Source organism: Eschrichtius robustus, chromosome 11 (assembly GCF_028021215.1).
Source record: "Eschrichtius robustus isolate mEscRob2 chromosome 11, mEscRob2.pri, whole genome shotgun sequence".
Taxonomy (NCBI): Eukaryota; Metazoa; Chordata; class Mammalia; order Artiodactyla; family Eschrichtiidae; genus Eschrichtius; species Eschrichtius robustus.
The window spans coordinates 100525293-100545958 of record NC_090834.1 but is presented as its reverse complement, the minus strand read 5'-3'; the positions used below and the strand labels follow the sequence as shown (position 1 = coordinate 100545958).

Sequence of the window (20666 nt, the reverse complement as noted above, 5' to 3'; positions counted from 1 at the left end):
TACCCAATGCTGGACACTGGGGACATGAGAACAGATGACACATCGTGCCTGACTAGGAGTCAGAGCCGGTGGAAAGAACGAATCCTCAGTTGTTCTTAGAGGAATAAATCATTAAAAAGCCCTCTGCGCCTGATAAATTTTTTTTAATGCCTCAATGAGGCTTAAACTCATAACTTTTAGGTTATGACCCCAGTGATGATGATATTAATAATAATGACAACAACACTGGATTTTTGGGCTATTTATTACACGGTAACCTTGAGAAGTGGAATCTAATATCATCCCATGTTATAGACTGGGAAACTGAGGCTCATAGAGGTCAAATAATTTGTCCAAGGTCACACAGCGAGGCTTCCTGTGTGGGATCCCTGATCCCACCCCATGTGGGCCACCATGGCAGTGTGAGGTGGGAAGCTTCACGTGCCTGGAAGGGGGTAACGTGCAGCTTGGTCAGGAGCAGGAATTAAGCCCCAGAGCTCCCGTTGGCCGCAAAGCATCCTCACGGAATCCATGCTGGCAGGACCCTGACACGGGTGAACTCCTCCCATGTACCCTAGTGTCTGGTTGCTCTGGCTTCTGGCCCACAGCAGGGGAGAGACAGAAAAAGATGAGCAGGGAAACCTGTAAGCTTCTTGCTTCCAACAGTAGCAAGAAGAGGTGGCCGACAGCCTGGGAGTGAGGACACTTTCCTCAGCAACCTGCAGACCTCAGAGAATCCAGATTCTGGGGCCATCCTTGTTGGGGCAGACACCCACACACACCTCCTTGCCCCGAGGGCTCAGACTGGGGAAGCCCAAACATGACACTCCCTACGTGGATCTCTGAGCCCTGAGAGAGGGAAAGTGGCGCCCAGTGCCCTTTTAAAGAAGGCCCAGGAACATGAGATGCGGTTTAAACATGGTTAAAATGGAAGAAAAGAATGGATTTCGGTGTTAAAAGGGGTGGTAAGTTTTGACCATGTGGACAGTCCTTGTGTACAGAATTCCTCCCTCCTGACTGTGAGGGACAAATGACCTTCCCTGATATTGGGTCTTGCTTACAGTGGGTCACATGTAATTTGCTTCTTTCTGTGTAGCAACTGATGTTCCTGATGTGACCTGAGTGGGGGCAGGGGGAGGGTGTGTGGAGGCAGTCGCAGGGGGCAGAAGGTCACAGAGGAACACTGACGGGGGAAGCCAGGACTCAGGGCGGCCCAGCCCACGGTTGTGCATGTAACCACTGCCCGGCAAGGATGTGTTTGACCCATCAGCCTCTGGGTTATGGGTCCCACACGCTCCCACCGCACAATTTGCCTGTCACAAGGACGTACAGACAGGGCTTGGGGTACTCCTGAGGTTCATTGAGGGTTGGGGGGCAGAAGCTGTCATATTGGGCTGGCGGGGGAGGGGCCAGGGCCAGCCAGGAACGATGGGGTCCCATGTTCTCCTGGAGAGCCCTTGATCTCTGGAATTTGTCTATATTTAGCAGGTGGCTGGGCAGGGTGCAGATAAGGAGGGCCTGGGGAGGGGGTGGCCCCTTATATAGTAGGGGGACGGATCCCTGCTCAGATTCTCTTTCGGTGGTCCGTGCCTGCTCAGTTCCTGGTGTGACCTCTCCCAAGATGCCTGAGCCAGGGAAGAAACCAGGTAGCTCCAGGCCTGGGGTTGGGGCTGAGCGTGGGGCAGGGAGGGCTGGGGACATCTGCAATTGGGGGCGGGCCTAGGATCGAGTTCCTGAGGGGGTTGATGAGGACGAGGCCTCTGAGCCCCAGCACAGGGGCACCGTCCTCCTGGGTCCTTTTTTGATTCTCAGTTTCTCCTTCTCATCCTTCTGATGAGAGTGAGAGTAAACCAGGGTCAGGGGCACAGAGTGGGAGAGAGCCAAGGCAGGAAGTGGGCCATCACCCCGCTCTCAGGACGCAGGAAGACCCCTTCCCTGCCTCCATGCCCATCTCCTGCAGCAAGGTTAAGCCTGGGCTTGCCTTTTGGGAAAAGGCTGCTGAAGGAAGGACCCCAGGCTGACTTGAGCCAGGCTCCCTGAATGCTCTTGGACAGGTCCCCCCCCTTCTGGGTCTCAGTTTCCCCATCTATACAAAGAGGGGTTAGGTTGGTTCCTTCCAGCTCTGAGATTGTCTGCTTTATGAGCCTGCACCCTTGTGGCCCGCACACCAGTCAAGACCCCCGCAGTGGGGTATTGCAGCCCCTCTGCTCTGGGAGAGGATGGTCAAGAGGCCCCTGGTCCCCAGCCAAGGGCAGAGAAAGTCACAGCCCAGAGCCCCAGTCCTGGCCCGTGCCCTTACCAAGGTTGTCCATGTCAGGGATCATCCCCCCAGCCCCAGCTCCCTCCCAGGCCAGCCTTATCTCGGTTGCTGATAGCCTGAAGCCCTTAGAGGACAAATTTAGCCACGTCCAAGTAGGCAGAGTACTGGTCCCTTGCCAAGGGCCCCAGCTGGTGGGGTGAAAGGGGGATGGGCTTCCACAGGCTGAGAGGGTGGGGTATCCAGGGACACACCTAGCAAAAATTCTTGTATGGAGGTTGGACCACAGGCCTGGCTCTCCTACCTACTGGCTATGTGATCTTGGGTAAGTCACTTAACCTCTCTGAGCCTCAGAGTCCTCATCTGAGAAATGGGCATAATAACTGCACCTACCTCATAGAGCCATTGGAGCATTAAATGAGGTGATGCATTAAACTGCTTGTCATCGTATTTAACAAGAAGCGCTATATGGGTGGTGTGCATGGGCAAGCCTGGGGCCCCTGCAGATTCCATTTGCCCCTCAGTTTCCGCCTTCAACAAGAAGCCACGGTCAGTGGAGGTGGCCACAGGCAGCCCTGCCGTGTTCGAGGCTGAGACGGAGCGTGCAGGAGTGAAGGTGCGCTGGCAGCGGGCAGGCAGTGACATCAGTGCCAGTGACAAATATGGCCTGGCAGCCGAGGGCACGCGGCACACGCTGACAGTGAGGGACGTGGGCTCTGCCGACCAGGGGTCCTATGCAGTCATCGCTGGCTCCTCCAAGGTCAAGTTTGACCTCAAGGTCTTAGAAGCAGGTAAGACCCTGGGCAGCCTTCCCTGAAGTTGGAGCTACTGGAGGCAGGGGCAGCCCCGCCACCTCTCCTTCGACCAGAGTGCAGGAGGTGTTTTCCCACTTTCTTACCTTTGCTTCGGCTGTGCCCTCAGCCAGCAATGGCCTTTTCCCGTTTTCTGTAGCAAGACCTTTCTGAGTGTCCCCACGTGGCTCCCTGGCGTGTCACGGCCGTTGCGGAGGTGGGGGAAGTTCAGAGATGAATAAGACATAAGCTGCCCTCCCACTGGACATGCCCACGCAGATGGGAACTCAGTGGGCTGTGTGTGCTGGCAGGGAAGCCCCATTAGCTTATGGGCACGGAGGGAGACCCAGCCCAGCCTGGGGGGCTGGACCAAGACCAGAGCCTGGGGAAGGAGAGGAGGGATGTTCAGGCCGACCCCCTGGAATGTGGGCACAGATGGCCGGTGAGGGTGAGGAGAAGGTGAGAGGCAGGCTGAATGAACCTGTGTACACACCGCAAAGACGGGAAGGACCACGGACAAGAGGAGGGGGTCTCTGGTTAGAAACTGCTCCACGACCCCCCATCTGATCCTCTCCAGGGAAGGCAGAGCCTGTGCCAGGCCCTGCTGCCGCCCCTGCTGAGGCTCCTGGAGCCCCTGGAGAGGCTCTGGCCTCGGCCACTGTAGTGGAAGGAGGCTCCCTGACTCCTGAAGGTGAGAGGGGCGGGTCAGGGAGGCTGGGTCAGCGGATGGGGGTGTCCCAGGGAAGGTCTCAAAGGCCTCTGTCCACAGGGTCAAGCTCAGCGGCCCCTGATGGACCCAGTGTCCCTGACGATCCCATCGGCCTCTTTGTGACGAGGCCACAGGATGGCGAGGTGACCGCGGGTGAGTGCGGGGCTGCTGCACCCAGGGTGAGGTGGGGAGGGAGGCAGCAGGGCATCCCCGATTGTCACCCCTCTCCTGCAGGTGGCAGCATCACCTTCTCAGCCCGCGTGGCCGGGGCTAGCCTCCTGAAACCACCTGTAGTCAAGTGGTTCAAGGGCAAGTGGGTGGACCTGAGCAGCAAGGTGGGGCAACACCTGCAGCTGCACGACAGCTATGACCGGACCAGCAAGGTGGGAGCTGCGGGGCACGGGGGTCATGGGGGTGCATGGAAGGGGGACCTGGAGAGCCCCTGGAAGGCATGGGGGGCACCATGAGACTTGAGGCACAGAGGAGGTGCAAAGAAGGTCATGGGGAGCCTGGGAAGCTGGTTGGGGGGCCAGGGGCACACAGGGAGCATGGGAGGCTCAGAGGAGGGTTATGGGGAGGCACAGGGGACCTGTGGGACATGGGGGGCTCGGAGGGCATGACAGTCTCAAGGGGGCATAAATAAGGCTTGGGGGGCACCAGACAGTGAGGGTGTAAAGGCCCCAGATGGATGGGTATCAGAGCTCAAGGGACGCTCAATGATCAACCGTAACAATTCTTCACTATACAGACAAGGAAACCAAAGCTTGAGAGCTTATTGTTGCTGGTCCCAGGTCACTCAGAGCCAGGCCTAGAACCTGTGCTTTGACTCCCAGCCTTTGCTCCTCCCACTCTTCCACAGTCCCGGCCCAGGCACGAGGGCTTCTGGCAGGGCAGGGTAGACATGTACAGCTGTGTGGGCTGTGCACTGAACAAAAGTGCCTCTCTTTTGTTTTTTTTTTCTGGCCGAACCACGTGGATTGCAGGATCTTAGTTCCCCAGCCAGGGATCAAACCTGGGCCCTCTGCAGTGAAATCATGGAGTCCTAACCACTGGACCACCAGGGAATTCCCCAAAGTGCCTCATCTTAAGTGAATGCCATTTGCCTTGTAGCCACCCTTGATTCATATTTTATCACCACCCTGTACCAGCAGATGGCAGTCAATGTATCTTGAGAAGGGGCCCCTTTTTCTATTTATACAAAACTGTATGGATTAATTTAAGCCCTGAGGGGTGAGAAGGTCGGTGGCCCTTAACCACCCACAGTCTCCTTTAGGGGTGAAGGGCCTCATCTCCTCGCTTCCAGTCTCCCCTGACACCTCACCTCCACAGGTCTACCTGTTTGAGCTGCACATCACAGATGCCCAGACCACCTTTGCTGGTGGCTACCGCTGTGAGGTTTCCACCAAGGACAAATTTGACAGCTGCAACTTCAACCTCACCGTCCATGGTAAGGGGACCTCTGGCATCAGTTCTGGGTTTGGGCTCCCCACGGGCCCTGTCCCCATACCTGCCTCCACTTCCCAATACTTAGGAGGATGCTGAGCCCTGGCCATGCAACCACTGACCACATGCCCAATACTGAAAGAAACCCATCGAGGCTTCCAGGGTTGGGGTGGGGCTTGAGCCCAGATCTCATCTGGGGTCTTAGTCATCTTGGTGTCTGGGATCCTGGCACAGGTGAACAGGTGAAGGGTGAGTTGAGAGATGGGCAGGAGATGAACCACCTCAAAGGTATTGGGAACGATAAACTGCCCCACGTCCCTGGTACCTCGACCCTGGCTGGGAAAGGCTGAGAAGATGGGGTCCTGGGGCAGATGCCCACTGTCAAGGGGTCATGGATGGACGGGTCTGCAACACCAGGAGATCCCAGGGCAGGGCTTCTGGGATGGCCCCCTCTGAAGCCTCCTCCCCTGACTCATCCCCCTCTTTGAACTCAGAGGCCATCGGCCCCGGAGACGTGGACCTCCGATCAGCTTTCCGCCGCACGTGAGTGGCCACCTCTCATCAGGGCCTGGGGGAGGCCGGTGCTGGGGTCTGAGGCCCCTTGGGGTTCGGGGCCAGGGGTAACGTGGGGGGACCAGGATGGGGGGGTGATACGGGGGTCAGGGCTTGGGGTGATGTGGAGGGCCAGGCTGAAGAGGATGGGGATGGGAGAGAGTAAGCTCCCCTGGGCAGGTGAGAAACTGAGTCTAACCCCCACAGGAGCCTGGCTGGAGGCGGTCGGCGAATCAGGTACCCCTTCCTACCCACCTGTACACAGACCCCGGGGGTCTGAGATGGTCAGGGAGCAGCCGTTCAGCCAGTGTCCCTTCCTCTCACGTCCATCCCCCCACCACAACCCCACCCCCTGCTCCCAAACCCCTTCTAGTTGGCTCAGCTGTGGCCTTATGGGGGTTCCTCTCCATAGTGATGGCCATGAGGATGCTGGGACTCTGGACTTCAGCTCGCTGCTGAGGAAGAGGTGAGCCCCTGGGTAGCAGCTCCCAGAGCAGGTGGCGTGGCCCAATTTCAAATTCTGGCACCGTGGTTTTCCCGCTGTGTGGCCCTGAGCAGGTCACTGCACCTCTCTGAGATGGTTTCCTTGTCTGTCAAATGGGACAATCCAGGTGTTGCGAAGAGTCAGAGGGCTCAGCAGAAGTTACATCCTGTGAACTAACATCCTCACACCGTTCCCATGACCATCCTACACTTGAGTCTGCGATAGCTCATCTCAATAGGCTCTGGGGACCCAGAAGCTGGGAGAAGGCTCCAAAGCCTCAGGAATTGCCCACCTAGCCTAGTGCAACTGAGTTGTGTCCTCAGTGTCCTGTCCCTCCCTCTCCTGGACCCTGCATTATGGCCGATGCTTCTACAGCCCAGAAAATGAGCATCGGGGTCAAGTGCTTTGGGGCAGCAGGGCACTGGCAGGACCCTGTAGCCATCCCCTCCAGGGCGGATGACAGACGTCAGGGCTGGGGATCAGATTGACGTGGGTGAGGATCCCTACTGACTGGGGGGAGTCTCTGAGCCTCGGGTTCTCCTGATACCCAGCTGCCGGAGCTCAGGAGGAATAAACAAGGCCACGTGTGCCCTGTAAACGGAGAGGTGTAAGTGCAGGGAAGAGGGTGGAGGTGAGGACCCACGGGCTGCGGTCCACGGAGGGATGACCCTTTCCTTCGTTACCAAGTCCAAGTTCATACTGCTTGCCACACGACAGGCCAATAAATCGAGAGACAAGGTGTTGGGGCAAGGAATAGCAATTTTATTCGGAAAGCCAGCAAACCGAGAAGATGGTGGACGAGATTCCCGAAGAACCACCTCACCCAAGTTAGAATTCAGGCTTCTTTTCTACTAAAAGGGGAGGGGGTGTGGCTGGTTATTGCAGACTTCTTGGTGGAATCCTTCGTTCTTGCAGCCGGCCATGTAGGTCTGGTCACAATGTTCCTGTAAACCTCCAACAAGACAAATGTTATTTTCTGTTCTGTAATTTTTTATTTCTATACAAATGAAAAGTGCTACATACCTTTAAAGGTCAAGCCTGGGAGGCGAAGCCTTGAGAATGGGCTATCATATATAGTTTGGGCCATAGGCAACATTCTTTTACAAAGATGCAGAGCCAGCATGACCAAGCACAGGCAACACAGCACAAGGGTTAGAGCTAAAGGAATAGATCCAATATGGAGTCAGGTTTGTTCTTCTCTGTTACACCTCTAATGTGTGTCCACTGCTTTTCTTCCCCACCTGGAGCAGCAGCTTCCGGACCCCGCGGTGAGTGCCCCATGAAGCTCTGCACCTGTCACCCCTACTTCAGCCAGGAGCACCTCCCAGTCCCAGCCCCCCCCCCCATACTGAAGCCTTAAGCCCCCTTGAGCCCCAGCACTGGCCCAGGACCCACTCTAGCTCGAGCTGTCCCACCAGAAGGGAAGAGGCAGAGGCGCAGGGGCAGCTTCCGCTTGGAAGGGGAGGAGAGGGGGCTGCAGTTTTATCTTGGCCATGGGGCCTGCCCTGAAGCCTCGCCACGTGGACCGCGTGACACAGGGACTCGAGGCTGGAGGGACCCGCGGAGGAGGATGTGTGGGAGATCCTGCGGCAGGCACCCCCGTCAGAGTACGAGCGCATCGCCTTCCAGCACGGCATCACCGACCTGCGAGGCATGCTCAAGCGGCTCAAGGGCATGAGGCGGGAGGAGAAGAAGAGCACAGGTGAGACACGCCTGCCAGGGAGAGGAGAGGGCGAGGTGAGCGCCTGCGCAGACGCACGCACGTGCACGCACACGCACGCGCACGCGCACGTGCACGTGTCCACGGAAAAAGAGCTGCGTCCAGCTTGGCCCAGAGACACTCAGGGAAGGAGAGTCCAGGTGAATCCCCTCTCGTGTGGGGAGAAAGCAGGAGTGCCCAGGCTGGCACCTTGCCGCACAGAAAAAGAAAAGGGCCAGGTTAGCCCAGAGACGCCACAGGCAGAGGACGGAGCCCAAGCCAGCCCTCCTCCCCCAGCCAAAGCCAGGCGGCCTCTTCCTCCCCTAGCCGGCTTGGGGAAAAAAAGCCTGCTTAATTCTCCCCACATCTAAAAAAGGGGAAGAAGCCAGTTTAGCCCAGAGACCCCAGACCCGCGAAGAGAAGAGCCTGGATAATCTTCCTCACAGGCAAACAGAACAGGTGGGTGCAGGTTTTTAGCGCCCCTCGCCCCCAGGCGGGTCCGAGGAGAGGGCTCAGGCCAGCCCTTCCCCATCAAGGGGTTGACAAGGAGCCCTGGAAACAGCTGGGACAGCGGAGGCACCTGGTAGGAGGGCATAAAACCGGGGGTTGTTGGTAAAACAGAGTGGAGAGGAGGAGAAGGCCCATTTGTCCCATCACCCATTCTCCTGCCAAGCTTCTGTCTTTTTGGAAAGCCCCGGACCCTATCCCTGAGCTGAGCAGGTGAAGAGGACCCCAAGGAAGAGAGGAAGACAAAGACAGAGAGACAAGGAGGTGACAGACAGGGGTAAAGAGACAGAGTCACAGCGGAGGCACAGAGAGAGACGTGGGGAGGCAGGAGGAGGAGAGAGGCAGGACCTCGCCCTCCTCGCTGGGCCAGCCCCGGGAGCAGGGGGCTGAGGGGTGGAAGCGCTCAGCCTTTCAGAAGAAGCTGCAGCCGGCCTACCAGGTGAGCAAGGGCCACAAGATCCGGCTGACCGTGGAGCTGGCCGACCCCGACGCCGAGGTCAAGTGGCTTAAGAACGGACAGGAGATCCAGATGAGCGGCAGGTGCGGGTGGGAGTGGGACCCGGGGACACTGCAGGGTGAGGAGGGGCCCTGGGGGGGCTGCTCCCCAGCCGTGCTCTCCCTGCCTCTCCCTCCACCCATGCTCTCTGGCCAGCTCTGGATCCCTGTCTCTCTGTCTCCCGCCATTTCTCTCTCTCTCTCTGGGTCTAACTCCCCACCTTTCTGTTTCTTCCCGGCTCTGTTCCCTGCTCATTTTCTCTCGGTCTCGCGCCTCCCATCGGGGACGCTCCAATGGCCCCTTCTGCTCCACAGCAAGTAAGGCTCCTGGAAGGCCTGGGGTGTGGGCACGGGGGTCCCGACAGCAGTTTGAGGGGGCACCCAGAGCCCAGGAGGTACGTCCATGGCTCTCCTGCCCACACCCCGGCCCCGCCCAGGTACATCTTCGAGTCCGTCGGCGCCAAGCGCACGCTGACCATCAGCCAGTGCTCGCTGGCGGACGACGCGGCTTACCAGTGCGTGGTGGGCAGCGAGAAGTGCAGCACCGAGCTCTTTGTCAAAGGTGGGCCTGGCGCCCTGAGACCCTGAGAGGGGAGGGGGGCCACAGAGCGGCCCATCCATCATGCTCTCTCTGCTTGACAGAGCCCCCCGTGCTGATCACATGTCCCCTGGAGGACCAGCTGGTGATGGTGGGACAGCGAGTGGAGTTTGAGTGTGAAGTGTCTGAGGAGGGGGCCCAGGTCAAATGGTGAGTGCCAGAGGCGAGGGGCGAGGGGCGGGGCCAGGGACCCGGGGGCATCCCCAGAGGAGGCCCTGGCACCTACTGCCCACCCTCTGGCCAGGCTGAAGGACGGGGTGGAACTGACCCGGGAGGAGACCTTCAAATACCGGTTCAAGAAGGACGGCCAGAGACACCACCTGATCATCAACGAGGCAACGCTGGAGGATGCTGGGCACTACGCGCTGCACACGAGTGGGGGCCAGGCTCTGGCTGAACTCATCGTTCAGGGTGAGGCCCTGGGAGGCCCCCTCAGCACTAGCCCCCCAGCCGTGTAGGGGAATTGGGCAAACCCGGGATCGAGGCCTGCATGGCCTTGGACAAGTCACTATGACACCTCAGGCCTCACCTTTCTCATCCATAAAATGGGGATGCTGAGGTGACCACCTGGAGGGTATTTGGAGGTTCACATGGGCCTGGTTAGTGTCACCCACCCAGGCACACGAGATTCCTTTTGTCCACGGCACCGTCACAGGCACACATGCATTGCACTCATGTGTTTTCACAAGCCCGAGGGATCTCTGCAGGGGTTCACGCCCACACACACCCTCCCCAGCTCACTGGCTCTGCCCTGTGCCCCCCAGAGAAAAAGCTGGAGGTGTACCAGAGCATCGCGGACTTGACGGTAGGCTCAAAGGACCAGGCCGTGTTCAAGTGTGAGGTGTCGGATGAGAACGTGCGGGGCGTGTGGCTGAAGAACGGGAAGGAGCTGGTGCCTGACAGCCGCATAAAGGTGTCCCACATCGGGCGGTGAGTGTGCAGGGTGTGCCAGAGACAGACACACGGAGAGACAGAGAGAAACAGAGACTGACATAGAGAGACAGAGAGACAGAGGGAGAGACACAGAGAAACAGACACAGAGAGAGAGAGAGAGACTGAGATAGAGACACAGAGAGAGAAAAAGATTGGTGACAAAGACAGACGGATGGAGATAAACAGAAAGAGACAGACAGAGACAGGACTGAGACTGAACTAGAGACAAAGTCAGACTGAGATTGAGAGACAGAGGGAGAAACAGATGAACAGAGAGACAGATACACAGAATCAGGACAGAGACAAATAGAAAGAAAGAGAGAGAGAGAGACAGACAGAAGTATGGAGAGGCAGACGCATACAGAGAAGAGTCCATTAGAGACAGAGAAGGAGGGAGACAGAGACAAAGACGAAGCAGTGAGAGATACAGACAGGCTGGGAGCCCCCCTCCCCCTCCCCCAACTCGTGACCGGGGCAGAGTAGGAAGCCTCGGAGGACGGCTCTGGCCAGGGGCCCTCACTCTCTCCCACTCTCTTACTCATGCCCCGAGCATCTGGGCCCAAGTTCACGGAGATTAATGAGACCAGCCCCTGCCCAGTCTCCAGTGGCCCAGCCGAGGGGACACGTCTACACTGCTTACCTCTGAAAGCATGCAAGGGAGCTGAAAAATTCAAACATAGAGGAAGAGAGCACTTTAGAACACCACTGAGCTGGGGGGGGGGTGAGGGCCCCCTGGAGCCCTGGCTGGGGTGTCCGGTGAGGCCAGGAGTGCGTGGCCCAGCAGGGTCCCTTGAGCCATCACTGCCCTGCAGGGTCCACAGACTGACCGTGGACGACGTCACGCCCGCAGACGAGGCGGACTACAGCTTTGTGCCAGAAGGCTTCGCCTGTAACCTGTCTGCCAAGCTCCACTTCATGGGTGAGCGGGTGCTGAGGGGCATGGGGGCCCCTGCCGCTGGGCCCTGCTGCTGTGGGCCCTGCCTTCACCCTGGTGCGACTTGCTCTTGCATCTCTTGCAGAGGTCAAGATTGACTTCGTGCCTAGGCAGGGTGAGTCTTGGGCCCCTGCGTGCTGCCTCCCACGCCCTGCCCGTGTCTCCCTTCCACTCACAAGCAGAGGGAAGAAAGGAACCGGGAGTGGGGACCCTGAGGCCCAGCCCCAGCTCTGCCACTCACAACCACGGTCCAACTGCAGTCTCTCTGAGCCTCAGTTTCCTCACCTCTAAAATGGGGATCCTGAAGTGGCTCCCCTATGGGATGGTAGGAACAATGATCTGACATGGTGTGTGTGAGCTTTCAAATGACATCACAGAGGTGAGATTTTATTATTAAATCTTTTCTGCTTTTAGATTAAACTGTGTAGGATTCTAATTTCAGGAGAGTAGTCCAGGCTGAGGCATGCTGTAGGTCTGGGCTTTCCAAACAGGGTTCACTTAATATGATACTCCATTTTGCAAGGGTTCCATGGTGAAATAACTTTGGGAACCTCTTGTTGATTTAGAAGGTGCATTAGCATGTCAAAGGCTCTAAAAAATCTTGCTTAACTTTGTTTAACCTAGGGTTTCCTAATTGTCCATGGAAATTTTTTTTTTCTAGGAAGACATTGGTGTTCCCCCAAACACAAGTGGAGAAATGCTACACTAAGTGACCTGATGTTATGAACCTCCCTGGAAACTTCCTGGGGAGATGGAAATGTTTTAGGTCTTGACTGGGTGGTGTATACATATACACAGGGTGTATACATTTGTCAAAACTCATCAAGCTGTATGCTCAAGTCTTGGAATTTTAGTGTGTGCAAACTATACCTCAGTAGAATAAATTAAAACAACCAGGGGCATGTGCTCCTTCTAGTTTCCCCCTCTTTCATAGGCCTTAGGCCCCTTCCTCTTTCGCTGACCTGTGCCATCTCCCTGCCAGAACCTCCCAAGATCCACCTGGACTGCCCAGGTCGCATGCCGGATACCATCGTGGTGGTGGCCGGGAACAAGCTACGCCTGGACGTCCCTATCTCCGGGGACCCAGCTCCTACTGTGATTTGGCAGAAGACCATCACAAAGGTACTGTGGATCCCTCCCCCACTTCCCCACCTGTAAAATGGGTGCATGGGACTAATGTATGCGGGGACCTGCTCCCCACCCCACATGTACACGCCCTGGCCACTGACTAGGAGCACAGAGGCTCAGCTGGCTGAGAGGTCAGGGAGGTGGGCAAAGGAGAGACAGGGGTAGGGGTTGCTTGGCAGGGGTTCCCTCCAGGCTGAGCCAGACCCTCTTTCCCCTCACTCCTTCCTTCCTGCTCTGTTCCCAGGGGAATAAGGTCCCAGCAGGGCCAGCCCTCGATGCATCAGGGGATTCGGGTGCCAGTGATGAGTGGGTATTTGACAAGAAGGTGAGTGAGGCTGAAGGTGGTTCATTTGCCCTCAGTCATTTTCTGCGCATGTGGTATCCACCCTCAGGTGAGGTCTCTGTGAAGGTGCCACATCTGGCAGGAGTTGTGCTGCTGCCCCTGGTAGGGTCTCCACGGGGCCCTCACGCCCCAGACAGACACACGTTCACACCTTCAACATTGCCAGGAAGTCCTCCTGACTGGGGGCGCTCCCTGGCTCTTGTCTTCCTAAGCTGACCTTGACTTTGTGCTTCTTCCCAGCAAGGGAGTGTGTTCCCTGGCACTCTTCAATAGGAGTAGCTGCAGGGGCACCAATCAGGTCAGCTTCTCGTCCCCAACTCACTGCTGGTTCCTCTACCCAGCTGAGGTCTTTCAGGATCCTCACAATAGCTCTGTGAGGTCATGTTATTCCCATTCAGCAGATAGGAAAACTGAGGCATGGAGCGGACAGGCGACTGTCTAAAGTTCCATGACAGAGCTAGAGCTAGAACCTGTGACCCTTGCCCTGGTGTCGTGCCCATGGCAGGTGGTAAGGAAAGGGTCTTGGATTAGATGCTCACATGGGTGCAGTTTCCACACAGGCTGTGTCTCCCCAGCAGACCCAGCACTGAGCTCCGTTCCCATCTCAGGGCTGTCAGCTGTTGCAGAGGCTGCAGAAGCCCCTGGTTCTGACGTGGGTCCTTCCCCCCAACTCCTCCTCCCCCGCCAGCTGCTGTGTGAGACCGAGGGCCGGGTCCGAGTGGAGACCACCAAGGACCGCAGCATCTTCACCGTTGAGGGAGCAGAGAAGGAAGACGAGGGCGTCTATGTTGTCACGGTGAAGAATCCCGTGGGCGAGGACCAGGTCAACCTCACAGTCAAGGTCATCGGTGAGGCAGGGGCCCAGGTGGGGAAGCCACAGGAGCAACCAGGGAGGACCCATCCATGCACTCATTTAGTCTCTAAACAAACACTGTGGGCCACATTCTTAGATCCATAGAGAGGGTTGGGTTGGGACCGGTGAATATGGGCAGTGGGGAGCCGTAACAGGTTGTTTGCAGGCTGGTGATGTGATCAGAACTGCATTCTGGAAAGATCGTTTTGGGCTCTGGGGGCAGTGGGGGAAGCCTGTTGGTTGGGGTGGTGTGGGGATGGGCAACGTTGGCCTCGGCCAGGCAGGGCTGATGTGGGTACCCTCCCCCCAGATGTGCCGGATTCTCCAGCGGCCCCAGAGATCAGCAACGTGGGCGAGGACTCCTGCACGGTGCGGTGGGAGCCCCCTGCCTACGATGGTGGGCAGCCAGTCCTAGGTGAGCCGAGGGCACAGGGGACATAGCCCAGGGCAGGGGGTGCGGGGGTGCCTGCGCTCTAGACCAGAGCTCCCACCTCCCCTCGCCAGGCTACATCCTGGAGCGCAAGAAGAAGAAGAGCTACCGGTGGATGCGGCTGAACTTTGACCTGCTGCGGGAGCTGAGTCATGAAGCACGGTGCATGATCGAGGGCGTGGTCTACGAGATGCGGGTCTATGCCGTCAACGCAGTGGGCATGTCCAGGCCTAGCCCTGCCTCCCAGCCGTTCATGCCTGTTGGTGAGCCTGCCCTGCCTGCCCCGCCCCACGGCCTCTCGTTCAGGGGCCCCAGGAACAGCAGCTACTCTGTGGGTGGCGCTTACACCCGTGGTCTCCTTTAATCACCTTCATTTCACAGGTGAAGAAAGTGAGGCTCTGAGAAGTTAGATGACTTTCTCGAGGTCACCAGCTGGCAGGGGGTGGAGCTGAGACACCTCTCCAGCCTCACTTTCCACATCTATAAAATGGGGATAATGACAATATCTACTTCATAGAATTGTTAGGATGAAATGAGATCATGCAGGTGGAGCATCTGGCATACAGCAGCTCAGTAAATCTTCATTGTTCCCTGTTCCCCAGTCCCTTCAGCCAGCATTTGTTAACCAGGGAAGAGGGTAAGGGCAGTTGGGTCCCTCGGAAAGGGCCCTGGACCAGAAATCAGAGATGGGGTTTGCAGAGCCAGCTCTTTCATCCCCAGGAGGGATATCTGGAGTCATCGTCTTCCCCTGTGCCTCAGTTTCCACATCTGTATAATGGAGGTTGAGAAGGTAGAACAGACACCGAGGGTGTGGCACTCTCGAGGACACCTGTCCCTGTTGGGGCATGTGAGTCTCGGGGGGAGGAGGGTGGCTGTCTGTGGTGGGGCAGACACAGGGAGGGGGGCACAGTTTGGTGAGATGGCAGGAAAAGGGTGCCTCTGGGGAGAAGGGGCCAGGCCTCTCTTTAGGAGCTGACTTCTGGCTTTCTCAGCTCTTAGTCAACTCAGTTACTCATACGGGGTCAGGAAATTTCCATGTTTAAGGCCAGTTTTTTCTTAAATTACATTTATAGAATTTCCTACACCATCTGACAAAAGTGGCTTTTTCTAAGCATGTTGGTGTTGTTTTGGGGTGTCTTTTCCTTTTTAGATCTCTTCTGTAATCGCTGATGCTGCTTGGGTGTGTGTGTTTGTTTGTAAGCCTATCTAGAGACATGTCTTTTTTTTTTTTTTTTTTTTAAACAACAGCTCCTGTTTATTTATTTTTTTTATTTTTATTTATTTATTTAATTTATGGCTGTGTTGGGTCTTCGTTTCTGTGCGAGGGCTTTCTCTAGTTGCGGCAAGCGGGGGCCACTCTTCATCGCGGTGCGCGGGCCTCTCACTATCGCGGCCTCTCTTGTTGCGGAGCACAGGCTCCAGATGCGCAGGCTCAGTAGTTGTGGCTCACGGGCCCAGCTGCTCCGCGGCATGTGGGATCTTCGCAGACCAGGGCTCGAACCCGTGTCCCCTGCATTGGCAGGCAGATTCTCAACCGCTGTGCCACCAGGGAAGCCCTAGAGACATGTCTTTTAATGGAGCTGAAATGTTTCTCAAAGTGCTTGAAAGGCAGTCGAAGGGGGAGGATTTCCCTGGATTGTGGTCCTTCAGCTGCCCTGGCTGGTGCAGACTCGCTCAGACCCCTCTCTGGCCTCCCCTCTGCCCAGGCCCCCCCAGTGAGCCCAGCCACCTGGCGGTGGAGGATGTCTCTGACACCACCGTCTCCCTGAAGTGGAGGCCCCCAGAGCGCATGGGAGCTGGAGGCCTCGACGGCTACAGCGTGGAGTACTGCCGGGATGGCTGTGAGTGCTCCAGCCCAGCCCTGGGCCCTCCGCCTCCCAGCACCCTTCTCTGAACTGCCCTCCAGGCCAGGCCAGGTCCCTGTCACCCTGCAGGGCCCCTGTCTGCGGTGGAGGCCCCAGTCGGCCACCAGGGATGTGGGCGGCAGGATGCGGACACTGCCCATGGCCTTGCCTCCTCATCCCCACCCCCGCCCCCAGGCTCGGAGTGGGTGGCTGCCCTTCCGGGGCTGAGCGAGCACACATCGTTGCTGGTGAAGGACCTGCCCACGGGGGCTCGGCTGCTCTTCCGCGTGCGGGCTCACAACGTGGCGGGGCCTGGAGCCCCTGTCACCACCAAGGAGCCTGTGACGGTGCAGGAGATACTGCGTGAGTGCCCCTCGTGCAGGGATGAGACCTGCCACTGGCACCCTGGCCCTTGGGGTCCAGTGGAGGTGGGGGCAGTCAGGGAGACCCTACTTGGAGGGGATAAATGCTGGGCAGGGACAGGAGGGGTCGGTGCCTATACCCGTGCCACAGGCCAGATGTGCGGAGAGGGCCTCCCTCTTGGTTTTCCATGTCAACCCCCAGTTCTGGACCAGGGAAGATGTAGGTCATTGTACCATCACCTTCGAGCTCTGTTTTGTGGGTCTCTGAGCTCCAACAGGTAGGTATTGTCCCTGTGTTAAGGACTGAGCAGTGAGGTCACTTGTTGTCAGATTGGCCCATGTGGGATCCACTTTCCATTATTTTGCCAACAAAGAGTCAGTCCTTTAAGGATTGGTTCTCAGAGTGGAAAGAGGCAGCAAACTGGGATGGAAACAGCAGGGGGCATAGAGTCCAAAAGCCTAGGTTTGCATCCTGGCCTGTGACTGGCTAGCTGTGTGACCTCAGATAAGTTCCTCACTCTCTCTGATCCCTGCCTGTTGTAGCAGTGTGGAGAGGCTCGGGTGGAAGCAGGAGCTTTGGGAACCTTTGGGGCTGGGGTTGGGGAGCTAAAGGAGAGGAGGGCCCGGCAGGCGGCATGTTTCCTAGTTGCGGCTCTCCAGGCCCTGCCTCCAGCGGAGGGCGCTGTGGCGCTCCTTGGGCCTGCGGCTGTGGGGGCCCCCGCCGAGCCCCTCACTCGTACCCACAGAGCGGCCACGGCTCCAGCTACCCAGACATCTTCGCCAGACCATCCAGAAGAAGGTCGGAGAGCCCGTGAACCTCCTCATTCCTTTCCAGGTAGGGCTGGCCCCCTTCCCTTCCCCCCGTGTGTTGTCCGTGCCCAGCAGACAGATGTCTCAGCGAGGCTGGGGCAGTGGCCGGTAGGGAGAGCCAGGCTCGGGAGTGAGCTGTCCTCCCGCACAGGGCAAGCCCCGGCCTCAGGTGACCTGGACCAAAGAGGGACAGCCACTGGCAGGCGAGGAGGTGAGCATCCGCAACAGCCCCACGGACACCATCCTGTTCATCCGGGCCGCGCACGTCGCCCACTCGGGCACCTACCAGGTGACTCTGCGCATCGAGAGCATGGAGGACAAGGCCGAGCTGGTCCTGCAGGTCGTTGGTACGTGGCGTCGGGGCTTCCCTCTGAGTCCGAGCATTTTCAGTCCCTGAGCTGGGCTGCCAGGGCCCAGGGCTCAACCTGGAGCTTCTCGTCTTCCAGGCCTGGGGCCCCTACTCTGGTATGCCCAGAGCCCCTGCAGAAGATGGCAGGCCAGGTCCTGGCAGGGGCGAGGGGGCCCCTGGAGCCTGGCGTCCCCTACTCACACTCAGGTGATGTCAGGAGGTTTGGGCTTCCCACTGGGTCTGTCTCCTGCAGACAAGCCAAGTCCTCCCCAGGATATCCGGGTCATTGAGGCATGGGGTTTCAATGTGGCTCTGGAGTGGAAGCCACCCCAAGATGACGGCAACACAGAGCTCTGGGGCTACACGGTTCAGAAAGCTGACAAGAAGAGCATGGTGAGCCCGGGGGCCTGGGCCCCCCGCACGCACCCTCTCTGGGTCCAGGCAGACCTGGGCCCCGGCTGCCCCTCCCCAACAGACTGGTTCCCTCCACAGGGAAGGTGCTGACACCAGGGGTACCCAAGAGAGGCCCCTGGCAGGAAGTAGGGCCTGCCCCAGAGACCCCGCTACCTTTCCTCCCCACCCCAGGAGTGGTTCACTGTCCTGGAGCATTACCGCCGCACCTACTGTGTGGTGTCAGAGCTCATCATCGGCAATGGCTACTACTTCCGGGTCTTCAGCCATAACATGGTGGGGCCCAGTGACAGAGCCGCCACCACCAAGGAGCCTGTCTTTATCCCTCGACCAGGTGCTGTACCTTCACTCCCACCCGCCGCGGGCAGGGGCTGGGGCAGGGGGGCCAGCCTGGCTAGGTGTGGCCCTCTTGGTACCAAGTTCTGTCGCCGACAGGCATCACGTATGAGTCACCCAACTACAAGGCCCTGGACTTCTCTGAGGCCCCAAGCTTCACCCGCCCCCTGGTGAACCGTTCGGTCATTGCCGGCTACAACGCTACCCTCTGCTGTGCTGTCCGGGGTAGCCCCAAGGTAGGGAGCTTTGGGCCCTGGTCCAGGCCGACCCAGGAGGCCTGGCTCGTAGGCCCCCACCTCAAGCAGTCCTCCCCCAAGCCTGTCCCCACTTTTGGGTATCAGGGCCCTCCCTGAACAGGGCCTTGGCATTCCTCATTGGCTCCCTGTTCATACTCGGCCCTGGGCATAGTTTGGGACTCCAGTGGGATTCCCCAGAGTAGAAACCCAAATGCCTCGTCTCCCTAGGTTCCTGCCAGGTCCTCTCTCAACCTGAGAGATCTCCCTCCTTCCCACCTACAGCCCAAAATTTCCTGGTTCAAGAATGGCCTGGACCTGGGCAAAGACGCCCGCTTCCGCATGTTCAGCAAGCAGGGAGTGTTGACCCTGGAGATTAGAAAACCTTGCCCCTTCGACAGGGGCGTCTATGTCTGCAGGGCCACCAACTTGCAAGGCGAGGCACAGTGTGCGTGCCGCCTGGAAGTGCGAGGTGAGGAACCCGCTGGGCTAGGGCCTGGGGTGGTGGCAAAGGCCAGGTGCCAGCTGGGACTCTGGGCTTTCCCTTTGCTGTCCTGGCCCAAGCAGCTGCTCTGGCTGAAAGAGCAATGACTCTGTCATGTCCAGATGGTGTTGGCTTCTGGGCTTTGTTGCCAGAGCTGCTTGCCTTAGCCTTCCCGAAGGCAGGGGGCGGGGGGAACACATGTAGTGCTGGGAGGTTCAACACATGCATGGCATGGCCTCCTTCTCTCCTGCAGTGCCTCAGTGACCAGGCTGGCTCCCTGGGGATGGCCAGGTATGTACTCCACATCACCCTGATTCCCAGGGCCCAAATCAAAGGCTGAGCCCTGGCCCTTGGTCCAGGGGCAGCCAGCAGGAAATGGGGGTGCAGGTGGCTCTTAGTAGGGTTTCAGTCCAGCTTATTCACAAGGGAGCCTGTGTCACAGGTGCAACTGGAGCCAGCCCATGTACCAGGAGCCTGGGAGGAAGTTGGACAAGCCACCTTCTGCTGCTGGATGTGTGTGCAAGTGTGTGTGTTGGAGCTGGGCTGGGGGAGCCCCGGTAGGGCAGCGTAGTTACGACGAGCAGGCATGGGGGGCACTCCGCACAGGCTAACCTGTCAGAGCTCCATCTGGAAGCTCCTCAGATCCTCGGGACGAAAAGTGTGCGGGCTCAGGAAATGATGGCTGGGGACAGGCCTCTCTGCCTGCCGTGTTTTCTCAGTGTGTAAGGGCAATAAAAGATCAGTGCAATCACAGAGAACTGACTCTTCTTGTCCAAGATGCTTATTTTCAGAAAAAGCACAGGAAGATTTACTTGATCTTGAGAGCCAACTGAAGGCAGGTATTTTTTCTCCCAGATGAATTAAATGAGGACCAGAGTGGGATCCTAAGTTCATAAAACATTAATACTAGAAGGAACCTCAGTCTTCCCCACCTTCAAATGAGGAAACTGAGGAGCTGTGACAGAGGAAAGTGTATTATTAGCAGAAGAGCCAGAATCCCCAGGCTCTCCCGTCTTTGTCCTGGTGACCCATGGTCACAGCAGCCTGGATGGGGGGGCAGTGCTAATCTCAGTGTGGTTCTGTGCCCATAAGGCCTGGAGTGAAAGTGTACCAGCTGCTTTGGGGTCCCAGTGGGCAAAAAACCCACTGCCCATCCACACCCATATCGCACAGGAAGAGAGTGATCCTGTCTAGACAAGGCACTGGGAACCAGGAAGGTGTAGGGGCCAGGGCCCTGCTCTGCTCTTCCTTCCCCCGTGGGGAGCCCAAATCCCATCACCAGTTCTCTTTTGGGAGGAGGAAGCCAGCAGCTCTCAGAGGTGCCCTGATAGAGTGAAAAGGGTCCTTCCTGCCCAGGGAGTGGTTTCTCCATGGCATAGAAAGAAGTTCCATGAAGGCTGGTCCAAGGTTGCTTCTTGGAGTTCTACCCGACCCAAGACACTCCTGGCCAAGAGCCCAGAGCCCTGGGCTCCAGGCCCCATGGGAGGCTCTGGCGGAGTCACAACAAACACCTCTCTGGACCACACCTGTAAGAGGCACCGGGAGCTGAGACCCTGGGCCTTGGTTTTTCCTTTACTACTAAATCTCTGCTTAGGTGTCAAAGCCCTGTTTGGCTGCTCCCTCTAGTGACCAACTCATAGCACAGCAGCGCTCTGATGGGGCCCTGGGAAGGCCCCTCCCATGGGGCCTCTCAGAGCACAGG

At 57.9% G+C, this 20666-nt stretch overlaps 1 protein-coding gene across 1 annotated transcript; it reads left to right on the top strand.

Moving 5' to 3' along the window:
- Positions 1 to 1595: 1595 nt before the first annotated feature.
- Positions 1596 to 19703, top strand: MYBPC3 (myosin binding protein C3). Its single transcript, XM_068554780.1, has 34 exons — positions 1596 to 1625; positions 2761 to 3027; positions 3605 to 3718; positions 3797 to 3889; positions 3971 to 4119; positions 5066 to 5183; positions 5674 to 5722; positions 5939 to 5968; positions 6144 to 6197; positions 7463 to 7483; positions 7754 to 7917; positions 8829 to 8961; positions 9232 to 9234; positions 9354 to 9478; positions 9559 to 9664; positions 9759 to 9925; positions 10279 to 10444; positions 11260 to 11366; positions 11467 to 11496; positions 12364 to 12503; positions 12754 to 12834; positions 13541 to 13700; positions 14016 to 14120; positions 14210 to 14398; positions 15842 to 15976; positions 16175 to 16342; positions 17088 to 17176; positions 17303 to 17498; positions 17754 to 17893; positions 18086 to 18245; positions 18347 to 18483; positions 18766 to 18952; positions 19218 to 19255; positions 19407 to 19703. The coding sequence occupies exons 1-33, from the start codon at positions 1601 to 1603 to the stop codon at positions 19226 to 19228; spliced, it is 3819 nt and encodes a 1272-aa protein (XP_068410881.1). The 5' UTR covers positions 1596 to 1600; the 3' UTR covers positions 19229 to 19255; positions 19407 to 19703.
- Positions 19704 to 20666: the final 963 nt, after the last annotated feature.